Below are 15,059 nucleotides of genomic sequence, written 5' to 3' on the forward strand. Positions count from 1 at the left end.
CTTCTGAACATACATCCAGAGCATCATCTTAATATTTGTTTGAAAAGAGGCCAGCTGATGTTTACATGCACTCCAAGTGTGTTTGGTAATGAGATTTTTCATTTGCACCCAAGTGTCAAGATTCACAGACTGAGCGAGGTTTTGCACAACTCTGAATTTCCTTTGTATCAGTGTTACACTCAAGATATGCAAATTAGACCTTCAGTTAGGCACATTTTAATATTCCATTCTTAGATCCAAATAAGCATTCATAAAAATGGGAGCATGGAGGAATTTCATACGTATAAACTGCATTATAACTATGTTATAGGTTAAATTCTAAAATAAAACTAAATAAATAAATATAGCATACATCCAACATTTAATAAAATATACATTGTAGAACTATATATATATATATACATTTTTAAAATGCTGTTTTTAAATACTATAATATTTATATATATATGAATAGGCTATAACATAAACAAATCACAACATATAATATTAAATTATAATGTAAAACATGTTGTATTTTAACTATTTCGTATGTTTTGTATAATACATAATTAATTGTATTAAATTGTTATAAGTTCATAATCATATTTAAAATGAAATCAATTTAATCAACCATAAAGACATGTTAGATACAAACTTCTCCTGCATCCAAAACAAGTTTCTTCCTTCTCATAGCACTGCATTGCTTTAATAAGTTAAATGATATTAGTAACATTAATAAAGCTTACATGACTCTATAATGTCCTGGAAGACGCTCGTCTGTGTCCTGTTGCGATGTTTCAGCTGTCTAATAATGTGACGCTTCCATGTTTCGCTCTGTTTAAGTTCAGAGTTTCTCGCGCGCTGCAACGCAGCCATGATCATAAATAATAATAGTACAACAACAACAACAACAATCTACATTCTTAGGTATAGTACATAGGTTTACGCGCCGTCATCTATGTTTCCCATTGTTTTGAAGCGAACTGACAGGAAAGCGGCAGAAAGCGGTGCAGCTGTGCGCGCTGAGACGCGACGCGTCACTTCAGTGTGTGTGTGCTGTAAACACATGGAGGACACGCCCGCTTCTGTGACTTCTGATGAGTAATCATCATGGTAATCATGACTAATCCGTGCGCGCGTCTCAGCGCAGAAACAGAGCGAGCAGAGAGGCCAATAGAAAGAGCAGAAGACCAAATGGGCGTGGCCTATTGTCCTGTATCATGTGACGTGAGTTACTTTTCTAAGCGATTAGTCGTGAAGGACCAATCACAGTCGTCGTGATTACAAGTTGCGGTTATTTTAAACAATTTATTTTGGTGTACATTTTTATTAATATGTCTGATAACTCCCATATAAATCAAATATTTAAAATGTTATACATTGATTCACTGTACTAATGAGTAAAAAAAAAACGTCTTGAAATTTGAATGCTCATGGCAGTGCGGGTTTCTGAGCTGCAAAGCGCCCCCTGTCGTGACTAGCTTGTGTGTGCTGTAGAAATAGTTATATTTGCGAGTAACATTTGCCACCCGATGCGGAAAAGCGCTTCAGCTGTACAAACACTTCCCCTAAAACACTCTTCTTTATTTAACACTTCAGCACATAAACCTCAGCACACACACACACACACTGTGATTTAATGTGCATGACTGACAGTTTGCCACTACGAGGCTGACAGAGTCGCACTTCAATGACAGTTTATGTATTACAAATACCATGGGTTTTAAATATAAAAATGTCAGGTTAGTCTTTTAGTGTAAGTGGAAAATATAGAGTAACACTTGTCCATTTACAAAATGTACCATGGTTTCTGCCAAAGGCTACATATCACTTTGATAGCAGTTTGCAGTGTTGCCAAACAATTTGCAGGGGAAGTTGCTAAAAACAGGTCGATTTGTTGCTAAAAAAAAAAAGTTGCGAAATTACGTTTTGATGTCATTGTGAAATGACGTCAATGCATAGAATTCACAATACGATTATACGGTAATGTAAAATAATATAATATAAACACTTTTTCCAAGTCATCTCAGTGGCAAAAAGTACCACCCTCTATATATAAACATTATGCATTTTTTATGACCAGATAATATATATTTTTTTATATAAGATTGAATTATTGAACAGTTACACATTTTTGAACAATTACAATTTATGTATTTTCTTATTAACAAGTTAAATAACACATGCTGAACAATTCTATTTTTAAGCTATAGTGACTAACTATAGCTTAAAACTAGAATTGTTCAGCATGTGTTAAGGGTGACGCATTACAAGTAATGTGAGTCGCGTAATCAGATTACTTTTTTCAAGTAACTAGTAAAGTAACGCATTACTTTTAAATTTACAACAAAACATCTGAGTTACTTTTTATAATGTAACATTAGTTACTTTGTTTTCCCATTTTTGGACTGACAGTTCTCCTAAACTGTGAGTAAGTGCAGAGGTGTTGTGTGTAAACATGATGCTTATTGTAGTTCTAGATTAAATATGAACAATGAACGTGCATTTACTGATCTCACGGCACAAAAACACAGTCAGTATTCCTCAAAATGAATCAAATCAGTGAAATGCTAAATCAGAATATTACACAAATAACACACTACTTCATGTATTTAATCTCACTTTATTAGCCATACAGACGTGAATTTGCACTTCAACTTGAGGCTTATTCATTTCACTTTTGGTGTGAAAGGGCCTTTACATTTGACAAAAAAAATAACTGTTATTGGTATTAAAAAACAATCAAGCAAGTCCAGCCCAGGTGAGAAAAAGTAACAGAATGCATTACTTTCCATAAAAAGTAACTACCTTTTAAAAGTAACTTTCCCAAACACTTGTTATAGTTTGCTCTGCTACACAAAGAAAAGTCCTTAAAAAATAGGGCACAAAGTGTTAATATGAAGGAATTGATTTTTCACAGGTGTTTTATCCATATTTTAATTTAAGCATTGTGTTTTGTGTGTTAGGGTTACAGGAAATGTCCGTTAATTTAACGCATGATGTCCTTGCAGAAAATCACAGTTCTGTTTTTCTTCGGGTTTTTTTCTTGCAGTGTAAGAAAACTAATCAACGAGGTACAAGCTAATATCAAGGTGCATCATAAATGAACAATTACTGAACAATTGCAAGTGCCTTTTTTATCATCTGATGCCACTTTTCAAAAGTTTTTGTTGCCAAAAGGTGTAAAAAAAAAACAAAGAAAAATAGTTGCCAAGGTAGTCTGAGAAGTTGCTAAATCTTGCAACAAAATTCCTAAGTTAGCAAAACTGCCGGTGTCCGAAACCGCAAGGGAGTGCTGTGGGGAAACAAATCAGTAGCAAATGTTGTATTAATTTTTCACACACACAATTATGATGTGTAAATGAGTAAACTACACATCAGTGTTTTCCAGAACCAAAGGTAATTTACATAATACATATTTAAATACTACAGTCTTAAAAGGAAAGTTACTGTTAAACAAAATGTTTATTAAAAATGTTTTCATTAATTCCAAAAATGAAACCAAATATACATTTTTTATGAAAAACTGAAAATTATGAAATGTTGCTTTCAAATAAATTAAGTTTTATTTGATGATGTACTGGTTTACTAAAACTGATTTAGAAATACATATATAAAAAAATAAGACTAAACTAAATATAAAATAGACTGAAATTAAAAATGCACCTACAGTAAGCTGGAAAAAAGTTATTTAATAGAAAAACTTTTTTTTAACAAATAATATTTTAGACATACAGTGAGGAAAATAAGTATTTGAACACCCTGCTATGTTGCAAGTTCTCCCACTTGGAAATCATGGAGGGGTCTGAAATTGTCATTGTAGGGGCATGTCCACTGTGAGAGACATAATCAAAAAAAATTATAATCCAGAAATCACAAAATATGATTTTTAAACTATTTATTTGTATGATACAGCTGCAAATAAGTATTTGAACACCTGTCTATAGAATTCTGACCCTCAAAGACCTGTTAGTCTGCCTTTAAAATGTCCACCTCCACTCCATTTATTATCCTAAATTAGATGCACCTGTTTGAGGTCGTTAGCTGCATAAAGACACCTGTCCACCCCATACAATCAGTAAGAATCCAACTACTAACATGGCCAAGACCAAAGAGCTGTCCAAAGACACTAGAGACAAAATTGTACACCTCCACAAGGCTGGAAAGGGCTACGGGGAAATTGCCAAGCAGCTTGGTGAAAAAAGGTCCACTGTTGGAGCAATCATTAGAAAATGGAAGAAGCTAAACATGACTATCAATCTCCCTCGGACTGGGGCTCCATGCAAGATCTCACCTCGTGGGGTCTCAATGATCCTAAGAAAGGTGAGAAATCAGCCCAGAACTACACGGGGGGAGCTGGTCAATGACCTGAAAAGAGCTGGGACCACCGTTTCCAAGGTTACTGTTGGTAATAAACTAAGACGTCATGGTTTGAAATCATGCATGGCACGGAAGGTTCCCCTGCTTAAACCAGCACATGTCAAGGCCCGTCTTAAGTTTGCCAATGACAATTTGGATGATCCAGAGGAGTCATGGGAGAAAGTCATGTGGTCAGATGAGACCAAAATAGAACTTTTTGGTCATAATTCCACTAAACGTGTTTGGAGGAAGAAGAATGATGAGTACCATCCCAAGAACACCATCCCTACTGTGAAGCATGGGGGTGGTAGCATCATGCTTTGGGGGTGTTTTTCTGCACATGGGACAGGGCGACTGCACTGTATTAAGGAGAGGATGACCGGGGCCATGTATTGCGAGATTTTGGGGAACAACCTCCTTCCCTCAGTTAGAGCATTGAAGATGGGTCGAGGCTGGGTCTTCCAACATGACAATGACCCGAAGCACACAGCCAGGATAACCAAGGAGTGGCTCTGTAAGAAGCATATCAAGGTTCTGGCGTGGCCTAGCCAGTCTCCAGACCTAAACCCAATAGAGAATCTTTGGAGGGAGCTCAAACTCCGTGTTTCTCAGCGACAGCCCAGAAACCTGACTGATCTAGAGAAGATCTGTGTGGAGGAGTGGGCCAAAATCCCTCCTGCAGTGTGTGCAAACCTGGTGAAAAACTACAGGAAACGTTTGACCTCTGTAATTGCAAACAAAGGCTACTGTACCAAATATTAACATTGATTTTCTCAGGTGTTCAAATACTTATTTGCAGCTGTATCATACAAATAAATAGTTAAAAAATCATACATTGTGATTTCTGGATTTTTTGTTGTTGATTATGTCTCTCACAGTGGACATGCCCCTACGATGACAATTTCAGACCCCTCCATGATTTCTAAGTGGGAGAACTTGCAAAATAGCAGGGTGTTCAAATACTTATTTTCCTCACTGTATTTATACTATTATTTTTTCACAGTATGAATTGGGTCTTTACACATGAAAATATATATATGCCCTGGCCCGAGGCAGATCATATTTGGGGGTCTGTGGCATTTAAAAGATAGAAAACACCTGGTACAGAATGGGAATTATGCCCAATAATATATGCTGGAAATGCAGCTCAGATCCAGGGACATTTCTGCATGCTATTTGGGAATGTGGGACAGTTTACCCCTTTTGGCAAAGAGTACTGGATAGTATAGGAAGGTGGATTAGCTTGACAATAACCCATGTCACCAAGATTGTGCTTATTAGGGGATCAGTCTGTGTTTACCGGGAGTTTTGAAATATGATTTTGTGGTTATAAAGGTGGGGGTGATTACAGCTGCCCGAGTGATTCTCAGTGTGTGGAAGGATCCATCTCCTCCAGAGTTTAACAGGTGGAAAGACAATAGGCTGAAAATTGTGTCATATGAAAAATTCTTGGCCAGGATTAATGATGATATGGAGGGTTTTGACAAATCTTGGGGACGGGTTTTTGACTGAGACGGAAGCGGTCTTTTTTTTTGTGGGTGTTTTTTTTTGTTTTGTTAAAAATAAAGATTTCAATTATAAAAAAAGAAAAAAAAAGAAAACACCTGGTACAGAATGTTTCTCTCTTATCCAAGCTTTAAAAAACATAAAATAAATAAAAATCATGGAGTCTTAAAACTTTTCCAAAATGCAAAATTTCGAGTTTTGCAAAATGATTCCTCTTCCTTTTCAATAGACTGTTTTTTTTTACAAATTATAAATCAAGAGCAGTCTTATATAAAAGGAACCACAAAAAACAATCATATTTAATAATAAAATGTTTAATATTAAAATAGTGTAAATGGCTGATTAAAACATATTTACAAAGCTTTCCTAAAAAGTTAACTATACATTTTCAGTGAAAAAAAAAAGAAAAAAAAAAGATTGCACAACATGACAAAGCATAATCTGCACACCAGTGGCAAAACCAAGCACATCGTGAGAGTCAGCCTGGTGCTTCAGGAAACATCTACATATTCAAAACAACACCACACCGGAACAACTCGTCGCTAGTCTGCGTGAGACGGTGTGAAACTACACTGAACTGCAACTCAACACTCAGCACATAATTCAACTGTTTGTCTTCCAAAAGTAACACTGTTTCACAATTCTACATGAAATCTGGAAAACACAAACGACTGAAGGAAAAGGTCCTGAAGAGTTCGCCTTGATAAATCTTTAAATGATAAAAATAATTAAAAAATGTATGTGAGCAAATACACGCCGGTATTGAAATGTAGTGGGAAAACTGTGTAAAAGACAACTCACACTGCCAGTTTTACAAAAAGCTTCAAATATGCATGTACATGCTTAAAACCAACGAAGACATTAACGTTTAAAGGTGCTTATTAGAAGTTCATTTCGGCCAATAAAACGAGCCGTTACTCCAGCGCGGGCTGAGCTCCTTTTTCAGTCATTCGCAGTAAGAGCATCTCGGAGTATTTCTCCAGGAGGGCCACGGTCCTGTCGTCCCGCAGCTGGCGGCCGGGGGAGTCTTCCGGCACGGGACGGGCGCGGGTCTCCTGTGGGCACAGGGAGAGTAGCTCACACTGTACGCCCACAAACACCTCCTGCAAAATACTCTTCATCTGTTCCTGCTGCTCCGACAACTCCGGGATGGAGCACAGCTACAGAGAGGGAACACAGTTTTACCATTAGATGGATTCAAGCTTCTTTCACCCTGAAGAATGCTATAGAAAAGGGGAGTCCTCAAACAGCGGGCCGCGGTCCGGTTGCGGACTCTGGCTTGATTACATCTGCGACACAATAGCCATGTTTCCATTAACCCTTCAAATTGCGCAAATTGAAAATACGCCCAATGGAAACATGGCAATTTCGCAAAAACTCCCATATATTGCAAAAAAGTTTACACGCTCGCCTTATGAGGTGGTTTTACAGGCAATTCGAAAAAGGAATATTTCGCAAAACTGCAAAGGAAACTTTTTCCCGCATTCACAGGTCACCTGACTTGCGTAACAGTCGATCATTCTTTAAAGATGGCGCGGTATGTTTGGACAGAAGATGAGACAGACAGAGTCCTTTGTCTCGTAAAAGACAAAAGTATAACGGATTCTAAACAAAGAAATGCTTCCATTTATCAAGATCTTGAAGCAGAGGAAGGAGAAACACCTCATATGTGCCGCTCCCAGTATAAGGGTCTTTCCTTGCCATTAATGCTTGGATACACGCCTACGTCTCCCATCCATTAAAAATAATGGTTAGTGACTTCAAGAGGAAAACCCTGAACCCTCTTACCGTATCGTTTCTGCCACATGGCCTTCTGTCATACATGGGTCTCTAAATATAAAAACAATAGCCTGATAAAATCCGATCTTACCTTTTAATATTCGTATCTAACTGGGCTCAACTGATGAATATTGTTTAGTTTTTTTATTCTGACTCACTGCTTTGGCTCTGAGGGCACAACACACTTTACACTGTTTAGGACTTTTGTTCTTTTCCTAATGCTGCCCAGATGGAAATGTATAACTATTCCAAAGAAATATTTTCCGAACCTCCGCTGGGAAGGAAATATAGTGACCGGACCTTTTGGAACTATAATTGAAAACCCCGCTATATAATTTGTTCAGAAAAATCCAATGTTTTTTCTGCATTTCTGGCAGGTTAATATATATGACACTTTTACAGAAAACTGGGACATTAATGTTAATGCAACTCTGTACGACAATAGAATTACAGTAATTCATTTTCTTAATGCCAGTATGCAAGTATAAATTGATCCAACAACTTAAAAACGAACAGTTGGTAAGACTGTCCTCATTTAAGATGCTTCTGCTCACCGAGGCTGCATTAAATCAAACCGTAAAATCAAATTAAAAATGACTTTTGTGAAATGTTTTTATATTTAATATTTTAAAATATAATCTCTGTGAAAGTAAGCTGAATTTTCAGCATCATTACTCCAGCCTTCAGTGTTACATGATCATTCAAAAAAATCGTATTACTTTATTTTGTATTATCATCATCATGCTGAAAACAGTTGTGCTGATGAAGACTTTGCTTTAAAATAATTTTTTTCTCAGGATTCTTTCTTTCTCAGAAAAAACTAAAACAAAAACACAACGCCTGGTTTCACAGACAGGGTTTAGATTAAGCCAGGATTAGGCCTTAGTTCAATTAGGACATTTAAGTAGCTTTTACAAGTGATTTTTAAGTGCCTTAGAAAAAACATTACTGATGTGTGCATCTTGGCAAAACAAAATAAGCATATATTTTAAGATATGCAAGTTGCTTTCAGTTAAAATAAGAACAAGAGAAATCACCTCGCTATAAAAGCCAGTTGCTTTATGGATGGTGTGCCAGAGTTCATTCACCATCTTCTTACACATCTGGACACTCAGCGACTCTGCAGAAAGACCTGAAGACAAACACAAACCAATCCCATCAATAACTGCGGTTGCATACAACAACAAAAAAACCTGTTAATGAGAATTCAGGTTTATTCTGATAAGCATAGTGTGTAAAAAGACTAACCTAATGGCAAAAACCTGATTAAGCCAATAATCAGACCACAGGCATAAACCCATATTAATCTGATTGTTGAGCAACGTAGACATGCATTTGGATCTGTGCACATCTAGATGGAAGTATTTATTTGTATGTATTAAGGAATACTTCAGCAGTTATGGAGCATCTCTTTCAGAATGAAGACTTTACCAGAATATTGAAACCACTACATTCATGGTCAACTTCCTTGCCATTTAATATGCATTTTTGTATGTAGCAGGGCTGAACAATTTTAAGAAAAAAAAAGAAAAAATATAATATATGTTCAAATTAATTTTCACCTGCTATATCATTGAAATTTTATTTTGACGGAAAGCCACAGGGATACCTTAAAGCTTCTCTATGATAGATTATTACGGATGTTGCGCTCTCAAAAGCACGTTATAAGCAACCCAAACTCAGAGACGGAGTTACGAATTACCTGTGTTCTCCCCGTTTCCTGTCGAATCCTCTCTGTCTGGAGTTACTGCGATCTGACCCGAGGTCTGGGTGTTCTCACATGACCCTGTAAACGTCAGGTCAGCTTCCGACACGCTGGGCTTCCCGGAAAACATTTCAGACCCTGTTGAGAACCTGCCTGAAGTCTTCGGAGCCAAACTCTGCTCAATATTACTGATCTGCTTCCGACACTCTTTCCCCAGTGACCGCATCTCAGTGGGCGTCACCAAAGCCTGTCGACACGGAGACCCGGGACGTTCACCTTTACCCAGACGAGTCGTGAGCGACATCGGAGACAAACTGGCCCGGCTGGGGCCAGCGAGGGCCAATCGAAGCGCTGCCCGGGCACTGTGGTTTCCCAAGGCGGGAGTCGGATGAGACGGTCCCGACGGAAGAGCCGAAGAGGAAGAAGGAGGAATAATGTTCTCTTTGCTTTGCTCTACAGTTGTGTCCAGTGACGAGGACAGGGTGTTTAGCGGCGTCTCCTCCGACACACACACATTCAGCCCCTCCACAGAGTTGCTCTGCGCGATCTTAGCGCGGGAGCTTGCAGTGGGTCCCATGTAGCTTTGGCGGGAACGTGTAACCGATGCATCAGCATCTTTGGTGTTGCTGGCAGATTTGGTTGCAAGAACTGTTGTAGCGTTGACAGTATTATTGACAGCTTTGGAATGAATGGTCTTGTTTGAGATTTCTGAAAAGAACAAAAGACATATTTGGATTTGTGTTATTTTAATATAACTTCTAATGTGACTTTTAAAGCTGGAAGTTCAAACCCCCAGTTGCACAAAGAAAATCAAGAAACAAGAACCACAAACTAAGAGAGATAAACTGAGCATGAAAACACCAAGGCTGCGTCCGAAATCACACTCCACGAGTAGGTACTTCACGACCATTAAGGAAGACATGTTCTTCTGCATAGAGCATGAATGTGTGTAGTATGAATTTAACCTTGGCATACTATGTCTGCCATATTGTCATGTGACCTACTAGTGTCAGTTGCGCAGCATTCTTGCCACTCAATAATCTTGTCCCGTGGCCTCATGGGATAGTAAAGTGTCCATTGGATGCACACTTCAGACTTTCGGCAGAAGTAGTAGAACTTTCAGGGAACTTCCCGCCTACTGTTTAATGAATACTGTGAATTCGTACTGTTTTTCACCAACTATATAGTAGGGAAGTATGAGATTTGGGATGCAGCCAAAGACACCCATGTGAAATTATTCTGATTGTTGACTTTAAAACCCCAGACATTAAAAAAAAAACACCCAACACACTCTTACAGACCTCCCAGAGCATTTTTCCAGCGTAACAAAGATACGTTTTGGCGAGATTTCCGGGAAGACATCGAGGAACGTTTCTTGGTAACTGGAGGACAGGATTTTTAAAATTTAAAATGACTAAAAACAGTGAACATCCAATATCTTCTAATTCAACAGCATTTCTGAAGGAAAAATGTTGATGTTAAATGTTAAAGAGCTCAAACCAATAAAAGTACTTCGTAAAATGAATATCTATAAAATCCATGTACTTTGAACTGAAGACTGAAGTTACTTTACATGGAGAGGATCATCGGACCAGACATGTTGAGATCACACGACCAGTCAAATTCTATTCTTCAGGCCCTGATATACTTCAACCGAAATCGAAGAATGAACTGGAGTTTGAAACAGCTTGCCAAAGTGAATTTTCCGAAAACGTTTGCTCTGGCTGGTAAACGCCTTTGTCTCTATATTATGTAATCTCCATGTACCAATGGTAGTTCAGAGCGCAACGTTGACTTTGCATTGCGAGAGGCAGCCTCCTTGTCATTTATGACTTATAACAAATAATGCCTAAAAGCTGCTATGTGACAAGGTGTACAGCGAACAAGCTAAATAACCCAGAAATACATTTTTATAAGCTGTCGTCCCCAAAAAACGGTTGTTTCAGGACATAAAAGTGGATCAATTGGGACAGAGCTAAAGCTAAGCTAAATAAATTATGCATAGGGTTGCCAACTTCAGAAAAGGAAAATACGGAACATCCGTGGTTATTTATAGAAGACTAAGGGACACTCAAAATATTTGTACAGTATCACACAGTGTATGTCATTTCAGTGTGTGCAGGCAAGTAGCCTATGTTCTCAGACATAAACATTTGTTTTGGTTAACCTATTTATGTACAATTTAATTCTAAAAATACTTTTAATGTCATACACTTCTTTTTACAACAAACCATCGTTCAAAATAATAGCATATATCTGACATAGAAAGCTTTTGGACGAATAGGCTACCAATTGGCCCAAGCTACAGCTACTTGCACACATAGTCAAGTCAAGTCAAGTTTATTTGTATAGCGCTTTTCACAATACAGATTGTATCAAAGCAGCTTCACAGTATTAAATTTAAATAATACAACAAAGTTTGTTTCAAGAGGAATTTATTGATTGATAAAATTAAATTAAATATCCCCAAAATATCCCCAACTGAGCAAGCCAAAGGCAACAGTGGCAAGGAACCGAAAAACTCCATCAAGTGACCTAATGGTGTCCTAAAACTCCATCAGGTGACCTAATGGAGAAAAAAAACCTTGGGAGAACCCAGGCTCAGTCGGGGGCCAGTTCTCCTCTGGCATGATATAGCTAATATATATATATAGCTAATAAAGCTTTCTAATAGCTAACTTGTCCCATTATTTTAGTAACAGTGTGTGTTTTGATCGTAGGTGAAATGATGCTGTTACCTGGTGATTCGATCAAATAGTTATAGATATCAGGGTGTTTCAGTCGGATTATAAAAAAAAAAAAAAAAAAGGAAGGTAAGGAAAAGGGGCACTGACATAGACCAATAAAATTTAACTTCTCAATATATCTCCTTCTCTCAGGTTCACATAGGGTGGTGAAATAAGCAATCGACATTGTTAAAATTATGAATTTTTTTTTTTTTTACAATATCATGTCGCGTTCCAGTGGGCGTAGTTCTCAGAGTAGTTCGAGAACTCGGTCTTAATTGATCCACTTTTATGTCCTGAAACAACCGTTTTTCGGGGACGACAGCTTATAAAAAATGTATTTCTGGGTTATTTAGCTTGTTTGCAGTACACCTTGTCACAGCAGCTTTTAGACATTATTTTGTTTTTTGTTATAACTTAAGTCATAAATGACAAGGAGGCAGCCTCTCGCAATGCAAAGTCAATGGAGAAAGACGGTTGGATTGTTTTCCCCCCTGGTGTGGGCGTGGCCTAAATACACTGTCTCTATGTAGGTGTAGATCTGAGGATCCGCCTTCTTTAACATGGGAATCTTCTCCATTTCATTTCTTCTGTTCAGTCCGTTGAGCTCAGAAGTCCACAAGTAAAAACATGAACACCCTGGAGAGTTGCTTTATAGTAGAGACTGAAGTTCAAATTTTAACAGACATGGACAATTTTCTTCATGTTTAATGCTATAAAGCATCTTGCTTCGATCTATTGCATAAAGTGCTTTAACTGCATTTTTGTTGCATGTTTACTATCATTAAGAGGAAAGAATTCAGAACATTTACATTCATCAAAATCCCAGCATCTTGGGACAGCGTTGGGATGTTTGCTAACAGTATAAAGAATTCAGAACATTTACATTCATCAAAATCCCAGCATCTTGGGACAGCGTTGGGATGTTTGCTACTCTCTCTAACTTTTTGGTGAATATCAAAAGAGAACTTCGCCTAGAGTATATAAGGGTCTTGAACCTCCCTGTTATTGGACACTTTCACTCAGTCAGAAGTAAAATGCATTGTATTACCAGAATACATACCACTCTTCTCGTTCTCCTCAATGCTTCCACTGCTGTTTGAAAGAAGCTTTGACTTGTCCTTAAAAGCAGGAGAAAGAAAACATTAACAAACAGTCCAAAAGACAAAAGATACTAATTCAAACTATTGAGTTAGATTGAAAAGTACTAGATTGAAAAAGTCAAAATCTCATCGTTTTTACTGACGCAAGCAATATTATCATCTCCTAACTCCGATCATCTCCAATGTTTCTTGCTACTGTATAGTTTTACTAAGACAAACTAAAAGCCACACTTCCACACTCTAATTCCTATGCTCTATCAGCTTTGAGGTCATCTTTACTAGAAGTGTAATCCTAAATATTGACAAAATTAGCAGATACACACTTAAGACTTAAAGGAATAGCTCACATAAAAATAAAATTGTAATGAACTTTACATGATTAATAGATTTAAAGGGTTAGTTCACCCAAAAATGTAAATTCTGCCATTAATTACTCACCCTCATGTCGTTCCAAACCCGTAAGACCTTCGTTCATCTTCAGAACACAAAGATATTTTTGATGAAATCTGAGAGCTTTCTGCAACAGAACCAATTTCAAGGCCCAGAAAGATAATAAAGACGTCGTTAAAATAGTCAGTATGACTATAGTAGTTCAACCTTAATTTTACAAAGCAATGAGAATACAAAAATGATGACTTTATTCAACAATTTCTTCTCTTCCGTGTCAGTCTCTGACGCTGTTCACCAAGCACCACAACATGTGTGTGATACTGACGCTGGAGCTGGCCAATAATGAGCCGGCGTTCTGACGTACAACCCAGCAGCGGTTCACTGTTTACGACGTGAACAGCGCCAGAGACTGACACGGAAGAGAAGAAATTGTTGAATAAAGTCGATATTTTAGTTTTTTTGCACACAAAAAGTATTCTCGTTACCTTGTAAAATTAAGGTTTGTCTTTTAACAACTTTCAAGGCAATAATGTTGCAGTCTAGGGAGGGACAGAAAGCTCTCGGATTTCATTAATGACAGAATTTCCATTTTTAAACTAACCCTTTAATTTAAAATTTTTAGGTGATTCATATTCTTTTTATTCACGTTATCACGTATGATCAACACTTCCTATACATAGATCACATTTGAGCTACTGTTTACCATATTTGATGATGCACTCTATGTACAGTATGTGCATTGATCAATGTTTCAGAAGACTTAGATTAAACTGCTTAATCAATGTAATTACTTTTTATGATGTAGTGTTAAGATCTTGGTGGAATGACCTTTGAATGGAGAGACCAAAATCATTCAGGTTTCAAATATCTTCACTTGCGTTGCAAAGATGAATGCAAGTCTTATGGGTTTGAAAGACATGAGGGTGAGTAAATGACAGAATTTTCATTTTTGGGTGAACTATCCCTTTAAAGAGTTATGAAATCCTAAAATCACATTTTTTGAGATGCTAATATACATAAAGGGTAATACATGGAAAAATAATGGCATCACACATCATTTTTAACAATAAAGAAGAAGTGGTCAAATTTAGGATTGCTTGCGCCATTTCATTCTTCTGGCTTTAAAAACTAAAGCTGAAGAAATGTCACAATGATGTGGCATATTAGTGTTCAGTCTGAGTGTAGACCGGTATGAAGAACCGGCGAACTCATTGTATACACACGCCATTCAGACTCAGAGTACATTACATTATTCACGTGAGTAATCATACCATTGTTGCGTCGAGGGATTGACAGCCATCACTGGACTCGTCAGGTATACTGGGCAGACAAGCTGCGAGCCGACAAACTGCACTGCTACTAGACCCTACAGTGCTGAAACACCAGACACAAATTACATTATAATGTCATTTAAACTATGACTCGCCACTATAATACACACCGCTACTTCCCTCATTTCATTAAGATCTTAAAAAGGGAAGGGATAACAAAGTGCAAACTCATGTTTCTCCA

At 37.5% G+C, this 15,059-nt stretch overlaps 2 protein-coding genes across 5 annotated transcripts in view; both read right to left on the reverse strand.

The window, feature by feature from the left end:
• atg16l2 (ATG16 autophagy related 16-like 2) overlaps positions 1 to 1,049 on the reverse strand; it is a 36,078-nt gene extending 35,029 nt beyond the window's left edge. Inside the window, exon 1 of one of the 2 annotated variants that reach the window (XM_082180648.1) lies at positions 726 to 1,049. In XM_082180648.1, coding sequence (XP_082036774.1) covers positions 726 to 861 — 136 coding nt within the window. In that variant the 5' untranslated portion in view covers positions 862 to 1,049. The remainder of the gene's footprint in view (positions 1 to 725) is intronic. The other variant, XM_082180647.1, reaches the window with a different exon arrangement.
• Positions 1,050 to 6,142: 5,093 nt separating this feature from the next.
• The window catches only part of wdr62 (WD repeat domain 62), a 37,022-nt gene continuing 28,105 nt past the window's right edge, over positions 6,143 to 15,059 (reverse strand). Inside the window, exons 27-32 of one of the 3 annotated variants that reach the window (XM_082180612.1) lie at positions 14,819 to 14,921; positions 13,118 to 13,175; positions 10,630 to 10,710; positions 9,326 to 10,036; positions 8,661 to 8,755; positions 6,143 to 7,004 (exon numbers count right to left, since the gene is read on the reverse strand). In XM_082180612.1, coding sequence (XP_082036738.1) covers positions 6,759 to 7,004; positions 8,661 to 8,755; positions 9,326 to 10,036; positions 10,630 to 10,710; positions 13,118 to 13,175; positions 14,819 to 14,921 — 1,294 coding nt within the window. In that variant the 3' untranslated portion in view covers positions 6,143 to 6,758. Of the gene's footprint in view, positions 7,005 to 8,660; positions 8,756 to 9,325; positions 10,037 to 10,629; positions 10,711 to 13,105; positions 13,176 to 14,818; positions 14,922 to 15,059 lie in introns of all 3 variants that reach the window. The other 2 variants (XM_082180614.1, XM_082180613.1) reach the window with 2 other exon arrangements.

Source organism: Leuciscus leuciscus (assembly GCF_965113295.1).
Source record: "Leuciscus leuciscus genome assembly, chromosome: 9".
Classification (NCBI taxonomy): domain Eukaryota; kingdom Metazoa; phylum Chordata; class Actinopteri; order Cypriniformes; family Leuciscidae; genus Leuciscus; species Leuciscus leuciscus.